This window comes from Camelus ferus, chromosome 24, assembly GCF_009834535.1.
Source record: "Camelus ferus isolate YT-003-E chromosome 24, BCGSAC_Cfer_1.0, whole genome shotgun sequence".
NCBI lineage: Eukaryota > Metazoa > Chordata > Mammalia > Artiodactyla > Camelidae > Camelus > Camelus ferus.
Window position 1 is genome coordinate 4237949 of NC_045719.1, and position 19752 is coordinate 4257700.

Here is a 19752-nt window from a genome sequence, read left to right on the forward strand (position 1 = left end):
CGGCCCAGAATTCCAGCGTGAGGCCTGAAGCGAGAGGAAATCCACAGGGAAGAATGCTCGGTGGCTGATGACAGCAGATGAGCTGTATCTCAGCTCTTCTCGCAGTTTCCTTGTGGCAATCTCCCAAGGCCGCCTCTCCTCTAACCCACATCTTTACTCTTCAAATCACAAGACGCCACAAAGGGGTGGAGGAGAATATTCAACTTCCGTCTCTCCCATTCTACACGTTAAGGGAAAATGTTGTTGACTTGGCACATGTCCAAGGATAGGCACGGGGGCTAAATTAGTGAAAATGAGAGTTACCATTTCCACTGGCCCCCAAAACGTTCACCGTCGCTGAGCTCTGGACAGGCCTCTGGAATTTCTTCCACGAGCATCACTGTCAGCTTAGCACCTCCGACTTCTTGCAGTTCGCCTGCAAGATGCAAAATTAACCCTTGACCTTCTTTCGAAATCATTTAGATGCTGCCCAGCAATTTAGGAAATGTTCTTTTCCTTAACCGCAGCACCCTTCTGTTTTTATGTGTAAAAAGCATGTTTGTTCTCATGTTAATCTTTGGAGAGGAAATTATTACTAGTAAATTTTGAGTCTCCATGATTTATTTGTGGAAATAGTCTATTTATGTTCACATTTTCACTAAGACAAAGAGGGTCAAGTCATGAGTTTGAGTGATTACACACTGCTAGATGTTTACAGGATTCACCTCCATTGTAGTAAGGTTGTGTGTTAATACAGCTTTAAAGAGTCAGAGTCACAATTGGTGGCCGTTACCGAAGAACTATACGCTGTAAATATGTTCCTTTTTGGTGCTAATCAGCATGAGTAGTATTATATTCATTGTGCATTGAGTGGAGGCAAATGACATTACACTTAAGTGTCTTTCATTCGGGTATGTACTCTAGGGCAGAAAATTCCTTTAATTTGTTTAACAGTTTAAAGTTCGCACATACGTTACCATCAGAGCTTCCCATAACCTTGCTATTTAGGCAACGTAGACATTATTGTGATTATAGTATTGCCCCTTATAGGTGAGGAAGCAGAGGTCCTCACTGGTACGTGTTCCAGGTCTTCCAGTTAAATCCAGCACATTCCTGGTTCAGTAAACGGACAGAGTAACACCAGATTTATCATCAGCGATACGGACGCATCGCACTTTGTGCTGCAAAGCGCTGTCCTGAGCAATTTATCTACATCGTCTTGTTCATTTCATTTCATCCCTGTAACAACTCTCTGTAGGGAAAGCATTCTTACTCTGGTTTTATAACGTAGGCACTGGAAGGTTCAGAGAGGTTAGCAAAGTGTCCAAGGTCACGTACGTACTTAGTAGAAAAGGTGGGATTTGATTCCAGAGCAGCCTGACTCTACGTGCTGCACATGTTTCGATGACAACAGGCTGGTGACAGGATGACGGCTGAAGGCCCTGAGGGCATCTGGCTGGGCTTCTGGATGGGCTTCCTGCTTCTGTTTAGGACTCTCAGGGTCATCTTACGATGTGTTTATTTCTCACTTAGTGGAAATAGAATTCCTGAAAAGGAAGGGTCTTAACCGTGATTTCCCCAAAATATTTTATCTTATTTATATAGAATCTCCCACCCTGAGCACTTTTTTTGTCATATGTACTAAAGGCTTCTGTCTGCAACAAAGGAATAAAATTATACTCATTAAACAGTTTCATCATAAAGAAAATTACTTGAAATGCAGCTGCCCCCACCCCCGCCCTATAGTATCTGCTCGCCTCCCCAGGCCTGGGCACCTCCCATCCACCTGAGTATTCCTTAATGACTCCTCTGCCTCCCCCTCCGCCAAGCAGTGCTTAACACATTCCAGTTCACACAGCCAGCAGAGCCACCATTAGGTAAAACAGCCGTCATACTCAGTCACCGCTATTAAGAAAATCTAAGAAAATGCCTAATAAAGCCCACTAATGCCTGCCATCTTATACATTTTATGCACTTCCCAGAGGCCTATATTGACAGTAAAAACGGCCAGGAAGAAATTACAGTAATCAGAGAGAAAGGCATGCAGTGGGGTGGTTCCTTAATGAGCCTCATAAAAAGTCACTCTGCATGGAGCCAACTCGAGCATTTTCACGGCTCAGATCACCCGCAGCATAAGTACCTTCGATGAGGTCCATTCTCAGAATTAAAACAGTGTTAGCTGGTTGTTTTATGTACTAACCTTCCAAGTCATTAAATGGGTTTTCTTTGGCCCGCCAGCCTTTCCTCGTGCTCCTTCCCGGTAAATGCTCTGCTTTGAGAGGTGAAGTCTGCTCAGTTTCCCCTCGCCCCTGGCACTGTCCCCAGCATTGATGTCACTGTTAGTCCCACCCCCAGCGCCTTTGTCCCCATCCCTCCCACCTCGTTTTCTCCTGCCTCTGCTCCCTTCTCCAAGCTCGTCTCTGTCTGGAAACTTCCTCCAGCGGTTCAACCGTAAGAGCTTCTTGACCTTTGAGATTGTGTTTCCAACCTCTCGTTCAATGCCTGGTACTTAGTAGGTACTCAACAAATTAGATCGCTTTTGAGCTACAACCGTGTGCCAGGGCTGTGCTCCGCCCTGGGACGGGATCGGATGAGAGCGGCCCCTCCTTGTTCTGGAGCTCCTTGTGCCTTTGGTCCCTACCACACCCAGCATCTCCCTGTGCCTTGTTCTCTCAGAAAGGCTGGAGGCCGCTGAAGGATGCGGACCAGCTTCCACTATGCTTTTATTTTTTCCTCATTACCGTTCACATCATAGGTTCTCAGTAAATCTCAGTTGATTGACTCAGATATATACATTCATTTTCCTCCTAGACTCTCGATGCCTTCACCTGTAAAGTGAATATAATACTCGAGGCTTAGATTTTGAATACAGGCGCGTGGATGTGGTTACTTACAGATGTGTGACTGGGCCTGGAAGACAGTGAAAACCACTGAATGATAACTCCATCTCTTTCTTCCATTTTTATACAAATTGTTGATTTTAAAGTCTTGCAGTTGGACCAGTTCCAGTGGTATGTATACCCCACATCTTTGCACCAAACGTAGAAATTCAGACCTTTGTTTATTTAGTCTGAACTAAGGTAAACCCCTTAATCAAGTGAGGAGTGATCAAAACACCAGGACCCTCCCAGGCTTCTGGTTCTGGAGAGGATTGTGGTTGGACAGGACACCCACCAGCCACTCGGACAGGCTCCGCCCACTGCACACTCCCAGCTGGGCTCCAAGGAACCGCGAGCCCAGTATGACAGTCCTGAAGCTTTACAATGGGAAAGAACTCAGATTGTCCCATCCACCTTCCGCAACAGAGACATAAGAATGACAGAGCCAGGAATTTAGTTCCGTACTGACACTGTCATCAGTGGCAGCTCCAAGCCCTCTGACCCCCAGGTCTACTCAGCATCCCATACCTCCTCCTGCCCTGGAGTTAGGGTTAGGGCAGAACAGAGTTGGTTTGTGGCCTGTGAATACCTGAATGCCTGCTGAATTCAGGATCCTGACCAGAGCCATTCACTGACTCAACACTTATCTATTGACCCAATCCTTAGAAAGGCACTGTTCCCAACTCCAGTCACACAGCAGTGAACAAAACAGTCCAAAATCCTTGTCCGTATTAAGCTTTCACTTAGTGGTGAGAAGCCCACCCAGGCTGGTGAGTGGCCGGAGGAGGTCGTGCATGCAGGTGGGGCAGCTCTGGTCCCTGAGACTGGGCGGCCGGCGGGGTCCCAACATGTGTTCATCCAGCAAGTATGTACAGGGCATCCGCTGCGGCCGAGTGGGGCGTGGAGGGCTGCAGATGAGGAGGTGAGCAAAGCTGCCCGATCCTGCGGGGAGTGTGTTTTCAGGGAGAGGAGATGGAGGAGGAAAAACAGAAGGAAACCATCATGGGAGAGGAGTCACAGATGTGAGACGTGACAAGGAGTGAAAAGGGGACACTGCTAGTTTCTGCAGGTACCTGCCTTAAACTCCCAGAGTTCTACCCAGATCCAGGCCATTAAGGAAAAAACCAAAGGGGTCTGTTGAATATTTTGCGAACGGAATCTCATCAAGACCAGCCTGGGAGCACAGACAGGCACCATGACGAGGGGAAGGAGCTCGGCTACACCGGGCTCCTCTGACACCTTCACTGAAGTCTCGTGTCTTCTAAGCGGAGGAACCGCTTGGCTCAAATGTTATAAAATAACCAATGTCTGCCTTTAAAAGAGCTTTAAAAATACTTTTCTGCACTCACTCTCATAAGGCATTTTGTAATTTATTGTGATCTCTGAATTTCTGGAACCCTGCCTTGGCTCGGGCTCTTAGTAATTAAACGCTGAGAACAGTGTGTGCTGAACGCCCGTGGTCTCTTCCATCAAGGAAATACTGGTGCTTCCGCACCCCAGAAAAACAAACGCTGTTGCCTGAGCACCGGCGGGCATTTTTTCTCATCCGCATGCTTCATCTGGCTTGAAAATAATTATTTCCCATTCGTTGTAAATAGTAAAGTTGGGACATTGAACATGATTTTTTTTCCTCATAACTAAAGCGATGCTTGAGTATTACAGGAAAATTAGAAAATGTAGGTTAGTAAGGAGAAAGGAAACAGTAAACCCATTGAGATTCCCCAGACTTTCTCCTATCAAACAGCATGACTTAGAGGCTTATAAAAATATAAAATACCCACTGCAATAATTTAGGTAATATAGATGTTTTTAAGAATAACAATTTCTGACTCCTGAGTCCTCAGCTCCGCTGCGGTGTCCCGAGGTTACGGGTGTGACTAGATTGTCATGTTTCTCTCTGTGCTTTGTTGGTGTTTACGGATACCTACAGGTGTGCAGAGACACATTCACTCTTTTTTAAAAAAATACAGTAACTTTTTTGTTACTGTTTCCTTGTGGGTTAGCTTGTGTCACTCCAGACAGATGACGCCATGGCCACGTGGGGTACTGAGGACGGATGCTCCTTCCTGAAAGATTAACACGGGAGCAAACTGCTAAAGCCCCCGGGTGTTAAATACTGAGGCTTTAATAACATACACACGTTTTTATCCCAAGTTTATAATTGAGGTCTGAACAAGGCTCTTGTAAATAAATCAGCATTTATGACCAGAAGAAGAATAATCTGGTCTTGGACTTTCATTTTTATACGGAGAAGTTACAAAGACCAAGCAGCTAAGTCTGCCCACAAGGAAAAACAAATTGACCTGATTCCTTACAGACAGCCGTGCGGCAGTGTTATCTGTTGGCCCCAAGGAAGTCTGACAATAAAAAGATACCAGCTTTAAAAATACGTTTGATTTATTTGACAACCTGTCATGAATAATTTGCCCAATCATCCCAAGTGGATTCCGTGCATTACTTTTCATAACTGTGTCTTATTCCATGGTGTCGATGAACCTTAACGTATCTCATTCTCCTGTTGACAGGCATTCGGGTTGATTCCAGTATTTTTCCTCTTATAAATAAGGCTGCAGTAAACATTTTCATATGTGCCTGTATCATTCATTGATGCTGTATAATGCAGTATGTTTCAAAGTTTAATTACTTTTGATATATAAATTAAATTGTTATGTGAATCCTTCTTTGGCTCAATAGAGTCTTGTGGGTGTTTGACCCATTTGCTTTGCTCTGAATAAATCACGTCCCTGCATCCCTGCACACAAGGATGCATAGGGACATACAGATGCAGAGAGCTTCTGGGTCTGCGTGACCTGCCCGCAGCCTGCTCAGCACCCCCACCCTCCGTGCATTTGTGCCTTTGCGAGTCCCTGTCTCTGCTTTCCTCAGTCAGAACTTGCTTTGAGGCCTTGTTCAAGCTCATCTCCCTCTGAAAGATTTCTCTAACCTCTCCGACCTTCAGAGCAGAAACTCCCTCCTTTGTGACCCCATCGTGGTTTCTTCCTCTTTTCATCTCTCGGTTCCAGCCCTTTGCTCCACCCACTCTGTGTGCAGGTTGGCAGTGGACACGTCCATATCCCCTGTTAGGTTATCCTGTCTCTTGGTGGCTGACACCACCTTGGGTGAATGCAGCCTGCGTGCAGGAAATGCTCAAAGAAATGTTGACTGGACTTGGACAGTTTGTCTAAAAATAAAAAGCACTCACAGCCCAGTATTTGCCTTCCACACCCCATTATAAGTTATAACCCAGGACAGCTGTTAGGGCAGTTTAGGAAAAGATAGCCATGTGAAACCATCACTGGGCGTGCATATTTTTGGTCTCAGGAATCTTTCTTTCTAGAACAGGGGTCAGCAAACCCAAACCATTTCTGTAAAGCGCCAGATAGTGAGTATTTTATTTAGGCTCTGCTAGTCGTAAAATCTCTGCTACAGCATGCAAGCCGTCATACACAGCAAGTAAACCGATGAGCGTGGCTGTGTTCCAGCAAAGCTTCACTTATGAAAACAGGCAGTGGTGGGATTTGCCTCGTGGCCTGTGGTTTGCCAGCTCACGGTCTAGAAGGTGTTTCTTTACATGAAGACTAACCTGAGTTAAATTCAAATTCTGGCTCTTCTACTTGCTGTGTGACTTTGGGCGAGCTTCTTAACCTCTCTGTCTTTTTCAGCACATCCGTATAAGATTAATACCACCTCCTTTGTGTTAGGCACCTGGTACAGGCCTGGTGTTTACCGAGCACAGAAACAGTTGCCACTGATCTGCCTCATTAAGAGCAGAGGAAGCACAGGAGGAGGGTCAGAGAACATGCAGCCCCCTTTTTTCAACAGGAAGTAGCAGAATCCTAAGGAAAAGGCAAGTCACTTGGAAAGACAGCGGGTAGCAAAGATCACGGATGTCAGCGGCGGGTCTCGCCAGCTGAATGGGCTAAGACGTGCACTCCCCTGTAGAATGAACCAAGGATAGACAGACAGACAGGTAGCCTGACACTTGCTGCGGTAACAGCCACACTGTTAGCAAAGGATTTTGAAGGTCGTTTTCACGCTGGAGCTATGATGACTGTGTGATGAAGGTCCCGGCCAGGCTTCAAGAAGAATTGCTGGTGAAGTCGTAGTATCTGAGATTTCAGTGGTGTCGCCTTTTTAGCTGAAATGCAGACAGATGTTAATCTTCAGCACATGGCTGGCCTAACCACCTCTGAACATGGCTGACTATGTGGTGGGTTCTCCCCGGGTGCAGCCCCACAGCGGCCTTTTCCACTGCCTTCAAGGTAAACCCCAAGTGCCCGAGAATAGCATGCAGGCTCCCCTGGCTCGGCTCCAGCTGAGTCCTGTGACCTCACCCTTGGTCCTTCCTTTCCCCTCACAGTGCAGGTGCCTCAGCCAAATAAGCTGACCAGCTTAGTCACGTCCCCCAAACCCTGTCCCTCTCATTTGGTTTCTGCTCCTTCCGTGCCTGTACCTGCTTTTCTCCCACCCATTCCGGCCCCTTTGGCCATCCGTACCCCTGTTCTCTCGGGACAGACCCGGCTGCGTCCCCCCCAACACCCAGCGCAGAGCCGTGTCCTGCCTCCAGCACTGGCAGCATCCCTGTCTCCCCCTCTCTCCGGCTCTGCCTGCGGCCTCTCCTTCTCCAGGCCTCCGTAAGTGTTCAGGGACCCTCCGTCCCTGTGAGAGGACCTGTGGAGCAGAAGGAAGCTGGATTTGGAGTCTGTTGAGTTTGTATCCTGGCTCAGCCATCAACTCACTGCGCCCCCAAGGTGGGCATGTGGTTTAATATCTCTGAGCCTCAGTTTCCTGATTCACAACAAGCGTCCTATGCCTGCCTTGTAGAGTGTATGTGGGAAGGAGGTGAGGTGGAATGAGATGAAGAGTCTGGGAGTCCTCAGGCAGGACCTCCCTCACTCAGGAAATGAGCTGTTTACAGAGCTTGACTCGCCGAATCTCCCTAGTGAGGTAATAGTTTTGAAAGCAAGAACTCTACCTAAATATATCTGTGATTAATTGCAGTGCCTGGAATTTTTTTTAAAAAGCCACTCAGTAGATTTATTTGATTTATTTTTAAATTGCTTTTTAAAAATCTTCATCAAGTTATATAAGGCCTACTAGCTTCTCTTATTTTGTGAGATAGAATCACGATCTTTATCAGCATGTCTTGCAGAAGGATGCTTTAAGATGGTTTGAGAATCAACCCAATTTCATAAAATTTATAAAGTTTTGGGAAAATACCCAACTATTTGCCAAAAATATGTAAGCAGAGCTGAAAGTGTGCTTTTTTCCCCCATCTTATTCTTTGCAGAGTGACTAGACTGTGTACATGTCATGCCTGTGACCAGCTCTCTCCACTCTATGTGTAGGGTTAAACCTCTTTCTACCATTTATTATTGTTTCCCACAAGAATGTAAATAAATCCTGATTTTATGTATTTGAATATATGTATATATACATATATAATGAAAATTAAACATTGATTTCATAAAAATAGTTCACATATTTTTATGCATGTCCATGATGCATAAGAGTTTGCGGACTAGTTTATAACATATTGTTTCACTGATTGTTCCGAACAAACCCTGTAAGGCAAGTACTGTCCCCATTTTGCAGGCTGGGAAACTGCATCCTGTAGAGTTTAACTGGGCACTCTGGGTCTCAAACCCAGGGCATGGTGCTGAGACATGGACCCAGGCTTTCCCATGCTGAGTGTTCTGGGCTCTGCATGGCTCCACAGAGGTTAACAACCTGGGGGTGGTATGGTTCACAGGAACTATGGGGGACCTTCTTGTAAGGTCCGAAGATGGGATTTCCATAGAAATCCTTTCTTAGTTTCTTGTTCTTTTGAAAAAAAAAAAGTCTTAATGGTTAAAAAGTGGCTGATTAATAGAATGTGTTTTTACCATCACATACATGTTTATGGAACGTAGATGAAAATTACCTCAAATTGCATACCAGTCCCTTGGGTTTCTTTGTAAGATTTTAGGAACTGAATCAGTTTCCGCATCTAAAACAGAAATTGAAAGTGTGAACTTAAAAGGCTTGTCAGTCAAGGTAAAATGACAGAGCTGTTGTCCAAGTGCAATCAGAAAATAGATTTGCAAAACAAGGTGTCATAATTTTCATTAAAATCTTAACTGTTACAGATGAGTTAATCAGCCATCTCAGGTTCTGTCCACCTGAAATGAATTCCTAGATCATCAGCAACGCTGGAAAAGTTTCAGTTTAGAACCTTCCATGTTCATCACGAACTATGAGCCTCAGATTTTAATAAAGTTCCTTGATGAAAGAATTACAGAATTAGTCCTTACTGCATACTGGAGCATTTTAAAAGTTAATTAATTCCCTGACATTCAACAGTGTAACTAAATTACTCTGTACAGTTGTTTGAGCACAATGTATATAATCTTCTGATTAAAATAAGCACAAAAAATCACCAGCAGTAATTCTTACTTACTCACCTACCGCACCGTCACCGTCAGCCTCTAACAGCTCCTCAGAATCTGAGGAGTCCAGAGTCTTAGAAACTTTTCGCTGTAATAGAACGAGGGCTTGCAGGCTTTGAAGTTTCAGGTTTCAGAGTTAGAGTTTCTGAACAGAAGTGTGTTTTTGAAGCTGGAACTGAAGAAATATTCTAATGAGACTGTGCAGCAAAATACCTGCTAATTCACTATTGTTTACCCTGTGATTTCTATTTAAATTTGTGCTGCTGTCGTGATTAATTCCTACCTCCCCCGATAATGAATCTAGATTTTATTTCTGCTCTCTGCCCAGACTTGTACAGCAGGAAAAGTGTGTGAAAATCAGAGGAGAAGAAGATACTGCCTTGGATAATCCGCTCAGAGGTAAGAGCAAAAACACCGGCAGACGCGCAGGCTCTGCTTTCCGCTGTGAAGATCGTCTTACTTGTCTGCTTAGTGGATGTTGTCCCTTCCAAGAAGGAATGGGAAAGGACCTGCCAGCGGCTCAGAGACTTGGTTTCTAGTCTCAACTCGACTTCACTGATCTGACCTTAATTTTCTTATGTTTAAAGTGGAAGGAGCAGGCTGTATAATCTATCTCTGTGGTCCTCACTGATGGCAGGGCAAATCTACGCCTATAGAAACACACGTGTCAGGGGTGGACTCTCTCTCTGCCACCTTCACAGGGCGTGGAGGGCATCTGCAGTGTCTCCTTGCATTTTTAGAAGTTGAGGACTGGAAGATGTGATTTCATTAGCAAGACAGGCAAAAAGGTTATGGAACAAAGCTGAACCATTAGAAGCTGAGGGATTATTAGAGTATAGGAAAAAGAGTTGCATGTTTTCATTTAATTATGTTTCTTTGCAGTTAAGACCCAGTATAGGTAGAATTTCTTCTGTAATTTTGACCTTACATTGTAGTGAGCTAAGGAATAAATTTCCCCTTGGGTGTGTTAACTTGATGCAATAGTTTTTATTTGGTCGGATGAAAATGTTGGTAATTTGTTTGTATCTTCCAGAACGTGGTAGGAGATCTGTGTATCTTCTAAAAGGGGAGAAAATTAGTGAGTTTTCTCTTCGTTTGCCTAGAAGTGCAGTGACTTAGCCCCACTGGGTAGCACTGCACTTCGTCTCCAGTACAGTCACCTGTTGGACTTTTCTTAAGAAAAAAAGAGTGTGCTTTGTAGTCATTGAACAAAAGAGCTGTGACTTTTTTTAAATTCAACTATAGTTGCTGTACAATATGATATGTTACAGGTGTGCAGTGTAGTGATTGACAGTTTTTAATGGTTATGATCCATTAATAGTTACTATAAAATATTGGCTATATTCCTTGTGTTACACAGTATATCCTTGTAGCTTATTTTATATCTAATAGTTTGTACACCCTTATCCCCAACCCCTGACCTCCCCATCCCCCTTCCCTCTCCCCACTGGTGACCACTCAGTTGTTCTCTGTATCTGAGTCTGCTTTTTTTTGTTTTTTGCTATACTTACTAGTTGTATTGTTTTAGGTTCCACATATAAGTGATATCATACAGTATTTGTCTTTCTCGGTCTGACTTATTTTACTAAGCATAATGTCCTCCAAGTTCATCCATGTGGCTGCAGATGGCAAAATTTCATTCTTTTTATGGCTGAATAGTATTCCAGTGTGTGTGTACACCACATCTTTATCCAGTCATCTGTCGATGGACATTTAGGTTGTTCCCATATCTTGACAATTGTAAATAATGGTGCTGTGGACATTGGGGTGTGCGTGTCTTTTCAAATTAGTGGTTTTTTGTTTTTTTCAAATATATACCCAGGAGTGGAATTGCTGGGTCATATGGTAGTTCTGTTTTTAGGTTTTTGAGAAACCTCCACACTGTTTTGCACAGTGGCTGCACCAGTTGGCATTCCCCCCAGCAGTGTACAAGGGTTCAGAAGGGCTGTGACTTCCGTGGGCTCATTTCTGGCAGGGCCCGTGCTCTGCTCGTAGTTGAAAGAACGCTTAGTTTCATCTCACCCACAAAGGGATGAAGAATCGTTTCCTCAGAAAATGGAGGGAAGTTTCTCTGTTTTGGTTGTGCCCCTATACGTATCTCCCTAGCCAGAAGAAATTCTGTGTCTATAACCAGATAGGAGTATCACTTTAAATAAAATAAAATAAATAACCGATCTTTTGGAAGCCGCTCCATACAAATGTTCTAATCCATTTTGCCAAGCCTTCATTCTGTAAACAACATGTTTGCAACAGTATGAGGAACCCTAAAAAAGTGTCAGTGTCTTAATTCATATTTTGACACTTTTGAAAATATCTCCACAAAGTAATTATGTGTATGTTCCTGTTAGTCAGTTTTGTAGTTCACACAGGGAAAGTAGTCATGAAGATCACCCTTATAAAAACAGAAAATATCACTAGCAAAACACAGTTGCCTGCTGCGAAGGATGAAATCCAGCTTGTTCAGTAAGCACTTGTTCTTTTCTGCGTAGTTGATAAGAAGTTTGCAACCGTATGCATTGATTCATTGGTGCATTTACAGTGCTCTCTGATTTGGACATTCGATTTCCTCCCGGTGAAGGTCTGTGTTAACAGGCCCAGAGCGTGAGCGACGGGGAGCCCCCGCCTGGCCCCCAGCACGCAGCTCTGGCAGAGGGAAGGCCTGCGGGGACCTGCTCTAGCCCAGAATTCATTTAGCACCTGCTCTCTTGTTAGCCCTTTGTCACCCAAAGCCGTTCTTCCTTGTAGTGAGTAATCCTTGTTACTGCAGTTAAGCTCATTTTCTCTGCTTCTAACCTGGGTGAGACAAAATAATGAGAATAAGTATGTCGCTATGGTGATATTAAATAATTATTTCATATTTCCTTTTTATTTTTTTGTGAGCCTACAAATCTGAGCATAATTTCTAAATCCTTACCTTTATTTTGGGGGGGTAGGGGGTGTCTGACCACAGATTTGAATAAACACCTTTTTAAAGTCATTAGAAATGTTTTCTTTTTCTTTTCTTAAGGTAAATGGATTAAAGTTTGTTCTCCATTTCTCCCATGAGGGAAAACGGTATACCTTTGGTTTTTGGAGATTGTGTGCCCTGTGCAGATGTACACGTGCAGCTTCTGCTTCTTGTATCTTGGGCGTGTTTGCAGTGTTTACTTGGAAACATCTGTATTTTCTAAATCATTTTATTCTCAATTGATATGCTTGGCAGATAAATAAGAGATTTTCAAAGGCTACCCATTATTTTTCAATACCCTTCTTAGAGAATCAGCGTTTTTCTTTTCCTGTAAGAATATATAACAGTTGGGTTAAATAACAGAAACTTTGAATTAAATGATATAAATTGGTTGAGGAAAACATGATTATCTTGAGGGACGCTTGGTAGTAAAATTAAGAGATGTAAGCTGGAGTGTGTCTTACTAATGGAAAGGTTTGCAGGGAAGCTCGCTGGGTGTGACTCCTAGGACACACGGATGGGAGTTTTCCTTTGCACCTTTTGCTGAGTGAATAACGCACGAACAAAGATCAATCCACGTATCCCTTCTCGGGGGCTGAGTTGGCATCTGCGTAGTGGCCTGGCAGGTTTTTACCTTTGCTCCGTGACTGTTCCGCTGAGAACTACTCTAACTCTGCCCCTTTGGACACATGTGGAGCGAGGCTGGGGGATGCACGTGTCGTTGCGTACATGGGACCTCCTCATCCGTGCCGCCTGCCTTCTGTCCTTAGAGACACGAGAGCCAGAGCAGCCAAAACCCAGCCGCTTGTGCCGCAGATACAGGGCGCCTGCTGTGCCTCCCCAGGGGGCAGCTTTGGTCTTGTGGCTTGGTCAGCTGCAAAACTGGGGGGATTCTTACTGCTAATTATAACCAGTGTTCACTTTTATAAAAATCAGAAAGTTTCATAGAGCAAAAAATATGAGATAAACATTGTTAATAAATCCTTCATGGACTGACTTTGGATGTAACAATTCATCTTTTTATTTTCTTTGCTAGTATCTATTCTCTTATATTACTAGTATAGTGTGTATGTATAATCTTCTATTGCTAGTATCTTACACATAGGAATCATCTTGTATTTGGTGACCTGCAGGTCACCTTGATTTGCGCTTGCTGATATACCGTGGTTATCTTCCTAAGTCAGTGCGTACGCAGCTGCTAGGTTCTTTTTTTTTTTAAGTAAAACTTGTAGCCACGTACACGACGGATCGTACCCATTTACTCTTGGGTCCAGAGAAGAGGGTGACTGGACCCCCAGCTCATCCCATCCGGTTGCCACCTCCTGCTGGGGTGCTCATTCTCCTGATGTGCGCTGCCGTCAGGTCCCTTGTTTCTGTTTTATAAATGAAATCACACGGTGTGTGCGCTTTCATCACTGGCTGCTTTTGCCAGCGTTGTTCGTAAGATCCATTCAGATCGTGGTTTGCTTACGCTCACTGCTGCGTGTTGTTCAATTTATGGTGGTATCACAATGTATTTATTTTAATGTTGGTTGTTTTCAGTTTTGCCCTCTTACCAGTGGTGCTGCTAGGAACCTTCTAGTGTGTGACGGGGCGGAAATGTGGCTGCATTTCCGTGGGCATATAACCAGGAGCAGGATTTCTGGGTAACTGGGTTTGCGTAAGTTCAACCTCAGGAGCTGGCGTCAAATATATTGTCACAAAGCGTTTGTCCCAGTGCGTGCCTCCCAGCACAGTTTGGAAATTGCAGGTACCCTACGTCCTTGCCAGCAGGTAGTTTCGGCCAGTCACTTTAACGTTAGCCAGTCTTTGGGGTCTACAGTATTTAATTATGCTTTTAATTTTGCGTTTCCCTGAAGCCTAGTGAACTTGAACACATTTTCGCGTTTGCTGGCTGCTTGAGCAGCCTCTTTTGTGAAGTACCTCTCCTGTTTGTCTCTTAGATCGTGTTTTCCTTGTTGAGACGGAGGAGTTCTCTGTGTTTGTACCCGAGTGCATCACTGGGTAGACGTGTGGCAGGTGTCTTCCTCTCCAGGCTGTGACTGGCCTTTCTCTTCCGTGGAGCCTGGTGATGAAGAGAAGTCCCACACTGTGATACAGTCCACCAGTCCTTTCTGTTGTGGGTGGCTCTTCAGTGTCCTGTTTAAACCGTGTGCCTCTTGCATGTTTGTGACTGTATTCTGCTATTCTTCATTCTAGAATCTTTGCTTTTTCTTTCACATTTAGCCCTGTCGTGCACCTGGACATGATTTTTTATACATGGTAAAACATAGGCATCAAGACTTACCTTTTATATGAGTATCAGCTGACCCAGTATCATTTATTATTACAAACCCCTTCCTTTCCCCTGTTTGTCATAAGTCGAGTGACCGTCACTGTCCTGGACTTCAGCATGTCTCTTGTAAGTGGCACGTGATACTTACTTCGACATTCAGTCTGATGATAGTGGTATTTCTGGTGGAGTGTTTGACACATTTATAATGTTATTGCTGTTAAGTTGGGTTTATAACTATTTTAATAATTGTTTTCTATTTTTCTCAACAGTTTTGTGTGCTTCATATTTCTTGCTTTATTTTTTATTAACCAAGAATTTACTTTATTATGCTATTTTTTCTGTACTAGCTTGTTGGTTATCGATTTTTAATATTTTTAGTAGATATTGTAGCTAGTAAAATACACAACTTTGTATAGGATCATCTTCCCTCTGAAAAAAACTCTTCTGTGTTTCTTTTAGTGTGTCTTCTAGCTATGTTTTTTTTAAGTAAGTTTTCTTCAGAAATGTTTTTCTTTTGGCTTAACATTTCAAGAATATTTTTGCTGGTTATGGAATTCTACCTTCTTTTGGTGTCAGTTAAAATATTAATAATAAGCACTTCCAGGACAGAGGGAATGTAGCAAAAGTTTCTCATTAAAAAGGAGAGCTGTTAGCCTTACCTTGCTTAAAATAATAAATAGCAGAGACCTGTACCCAAGTTAGAGGCTGGCTGAGATTAGGAGATGTGGAGGTGCTGAGATCTGAGTAATGAGTCGGCTTCCCTGTCGAACGCGCTCAAACACCTCCGCTCGCTGGTGGGATCCTGCTGGAAGCCACCCTCGTGCGGCCCGTGAGGCTCGGAGCAGGAAGGGAGATCTTGGAAGTGAGTGTGGGGTGTGCAGGCCTCCAGGCTCCCTCCTAGGAGATCATGAGGTTTTTTTTTTAGTTTGGTTTTTAACATATTCTATATGGTCTTTCCTAAAATTCCCTTCGCCCTTCTTTTTAGAGCAAACTTTTTCCCGTTAAGTTCCAGAAAAACATGAAAATGAGAAAAGCCAGTTTTCTCGCTGGAATCAAGACATAGTTTATAGTTTATGGGTTTTGAAGAATTATAAATGTTACTGACAAAATATTTTGAAAATTCAACTGTGTAAAAAGTGATCATGGAAGAATAAAAAATCTAGGAAAAATAAATCTTCTTTAATAAGTAGCTGCTTATTTTTAGTTGTAAGGCTCGAGGGACTGGCAGCTCTGAAAGCTGAATCCCACAGCACCAAGTCTGGCGCTGTGTGGGCAGCCAAGCCATAAGCTTCCTCAGAGTATTCCAGAAATATCCCTCTGGGACTAGAATCTGCCGCTGACACATCCTCTTCCGTCTCTGGTTATATTAGAACGCGGCTTTCTGATCCAAGTCACTGCAGCCTGCAGGCACTGTTGGTCCCTTAGCCAGTGTTCCGGGACAGTGATGAGGTGCAGGGTGCTAAGCTGAGGTCCTCAACATGTTTACTGTGTGGAGTTGGGGCAGAGGGACAACCCAGGGACAGACGGAGCTTTTTCCTGGACTGGAATTCCAGCTTCGTGTTCCAACCATGCACAGTCCTCTTTCTCTTGGACCCACACGGGAGACCTAGATTCTTAGATTCTCGGCCCATCATCCCAGGCAGGAGACAGGGAATCCTAATAACTTCACCTTCTTCCCAGCGTCAGATTTGAGGGATGTGGGCGTTTCCCCCGCAGAGTCTGTGAACACGTAAGAGTCAGGTGGGTGTATTGGGGCGTGGACTCCCCCAGAGCAAGCATCTCTCTGCTTCAATCATCACTTGGTCCAGGGTGTCACCAGGCTGGTCGTCCTCGTCTCTAATCCCAGTACTAAAGGGAAGAGTCCTCAGACTACAGCGAAGAAGCTGTGCCTCTCAGATTCTTCCAGGAGCACAAGGAGGAAGCCCTGCCCCTCTCCATCAGGAGGGGGGTGCAAGACGCTTTTTTGCCTTCATGACAGGTACCAAGGACTTGGGGGAAATACTGCCCTAATACATAGTCTCCTTGGAAAGAACATGCCTGTTTTATGAGAAAAAGTTTTCTAAACTTGAGATTTATGTCCCATCAGGACAGTCAGTGAGGGAGAGCTCAGGGCTGGTTCTGGAGGCTACAGCAGAGGTAGGCAGGAGAGAAGGTCAGAGATGCGGGGGCAGTTGAGGGGATGAGGCAGTGGAATTCCTGCTCTTAAAGGGCCTTTAACGAGAGTTTGTCCTGGGTTTCTCTACCCAGTCAGCCCTGCTGTTTCGACAATCCATCACTGCAGAGAAAGGAGACTTCAGATAGTAATGCCGAGCACTGTATTTCTAAATGGAGAGAGAGTCGGAACTGGGTGCCGTAAGTATATGTAAATGAGCCTTAGTACTCCGTCGGGCTGTCATCGTGGTAGATTTCCGAGCTGAAATCCCTCAGACCTAAATATCATCACCGCCAAACAGAAAACAGCGTTGTTGCTGACCCCAGGACACCTGGGCTGTTTTTGTAAACATAGTGCTGCTCTCTTACGTAAGTTAGGAGGTACAAGAAGATTCCATCTCTTTGTAAATTAAAGGAGTGTCGACTAAAATCAGTAACTTTACATAAATAAGGGCATAAAATACTTCAGTGCCGTGTGAGGACATACCTGAGGTATGTTCAGTACATCAGTTAGGTACTTGGTTGAGTCACTCCGAGGACATTGCCTCTCTCCTTGTTACCATGGTTACCGTTGCCTTGAGGGGGTACCTCGCATATCGTGTGCGTCACTCTATTTATTAGCAAAGAGAACAGTCTCCTCTGTTTACATGGTTCTCCCTCATTCACTGTTTTCTTGTGTTTTTGTTCATTGATTTGTTTTCCTTTTTTGAATAATTTTAGACGATGCCATTTTCCTTCGATTGGGACTGCCAAGAGTTTAATGGCTTTGATGGGTTAGAAAAATCAAATTATAAAATAATCATAAGGAAATAATAAAATAACAAGTATTTAAGGAAACTAGAAAATAAACTAAAAAAAAACAAGATTCCTGTCATCTGAGATGTAGCTACTCTAATGATTATTTTTCTTTTATTTGCCTTTAGAAAGATGAGGCTTGAAAAAAAATTATCCTCAGTGGTGATGGATTTTCATGAACATACTCTGCCTAGTGTTTAATTCTGTAAATTCAGAAAAGACACTCTTTTTTAAAACATTTCTTAGCAGTGGCATCAAATAATAGCTGTTTTCTTACAGCGCTGGCTATGACAGTGATGGTGATAATAATATATTCATCCAGCACTCGCCCTGTTGTAAAGAAGATTCATGTAGACACCGTTTTTCCTGTTGAGGTGGTTGAGAGTAGGTGGGTAACTTGTCCAAGGTCACTCGCGGCTAAAGGACACAAGTGCAGCTTAGGTCTTCCTCTTAAATCGGAAGCTCTTTCCCTGCAGCAGACGGAGGGTCCTATTAGGAGGCTGAGGGGCCTGACCTTGAGCCCAGCCACAAACTCGCAGCATTTAGACTGTGAGCCTTAGTTTCCTCGCTTGTCAGATGGAGACCATTTCTCTACTTAGAATGGTAGTTGAGTGGCTCAAAAGGGAGAATTAATACGAAAGAGCATTCAGAATAAAGCACTGTGTCGCTGAAGGTATGACCAAGACTCCAGCATTCGTCTGTAAATTCATCCGAGTGGATTAATAGTAACACCTTAGATTGAACCTCCTCCTGGCCCCAGCGGTGGGTGTGTTCCAGATGCTGTGTGACTTCTGCTTCCTGTCTGACCATTGCTAAGTTCTCCTTTAAACAGAAAAGCAAACTTCTTCTGCAGAAACTTTGGGGATTTTACTTTGTGTTGGATAGACTGGCATTGAAGTCTGAAGTCAAAAACCATTTCAGTGTCTCTGACATTCTTATTCTGTTCCATGACAGTCTTTCTTTTCTTAAGAAGAATGCTTTTCTGCTTGGCCAGAAATTTCTCCTTGGAAGTGACAGAGTTGCTGTCTTACCATTAATGAATTTTACAGCCCACATCCTTTTTATTTTAAAGAAATATGGACATATCTGCCCAAAGCCTTGCTTTATCACAAAATAGAGGAAGCCACTGCTGTCCTGAAACCCAGGGCTCTCTCAGCCCTGCTGGTAGCGGACCTGCAGACAGGCCACCTCTGACCCCTTGGAGTCGCTTTCACAGTTGATACTGGTATGTTTGAAAGAGAGAAGGTTACTGCATCCAGAAAGGAGGCTGAGAATAAAGTTGAGCCACCCATGTGTCACACAGACACCTTGGAGGTGAGTGGAAGGTCCTTCTCCAAGGGGCCGGGAGTCTGGGTTGGGTCACAAGCTATTTCTGTGGTGTCGGGCCCCCTTCCTGGGATGTCTGTCAGGTGATGGGTTGCATTTGGCTCTGTTGTGGGGTGGGGCGGTGTTTGTGTCTTCACTGTGTTTACATCGAAAGACGCTTCTGTAAACATAAGGGTTGGGGTGTGAGAAGTTTTCAGAGTGATCCTTGTTTGTGTCTTGTTTTGCCTTAAAATTGAGAATGTTTCCTCAAAACTCTTTCTGAATCAACCCCGCCCCCAAATACTGCATTTTGATTGAGCACACTAGCAAAGAAACCTTACTTTCAAATACACCTGCTCAAGCAGTGGTCCTGGCAGTCTGGATTGAGTTGCGTAACATCTTAACATCTGTATCCCGTGCTCAGCACCTCGGTAGGGAAATGAACATAATACCAGATTATTAATCAAGAGAAATTAATCTTAGAATGAGTGGCGGAATGTTAGAAATTTTCTTTGAGCTTCTCCTTTCTACCAAAGTTAAAACCTCCTTGAAGGCCTCTGGAGGATTCCTTAGAGAAGCCGCGGTAGGTAACTGGCCCCCGCAGGTGTGTCGGGGTGACATGGCCATGCCCGGGAAGTGAGGGTGCACAGTGTCGCTGCTGCTTCAGCAGCAGACGACGTGGAAGTGTCTGGTCACGTTGTGACACAGGTTCCCGAGGCAAAACATGTAGGTCTGAGGAAAGAGTTTTGAAAATAAGCAGTTTTTAAGCTATATGTTAGGGTCTTCCACTAGGGTCATGGGGTAACCCGGAAATAAGCAGATGGGAGCTGAGCCCCCCTCTAACGCCGCAGGGGCCTCGAGGGGTTTCCACAGAACCGTTTCTCTGGTGCCAGAATCGTTCCTTTATATACTGGGTCAGTCCACGTATTCTTCTCACACGCCAGCGTTATCCTGGGCCTGGGGGAGGCTGCGGTGAACGAAAGCAGAGCTGGG

The 19752-nt window shown here is 44.3% G+C and overlaps 1 protein-coding gene across 1 annotated transcript in view; it reads left to right on the forward strand.

The window, feature by feature from the left end:
- The window catches only part of L3MBTL4 (L3MBTL histone methyl-lysine binding protein 4), a 206273-nt gene that overhangs the window by 131836 nt on the left and 54685 nt on the right, over positions 1-19752 (forward strand). Inside the window, 1 exon segment of the mRNA XM_032467410.1 lies at positions 9615-9685. Within this exon segment, the coding sequence (XP_032323301.1) occupies positions 9615-9685 (71 nt within the window).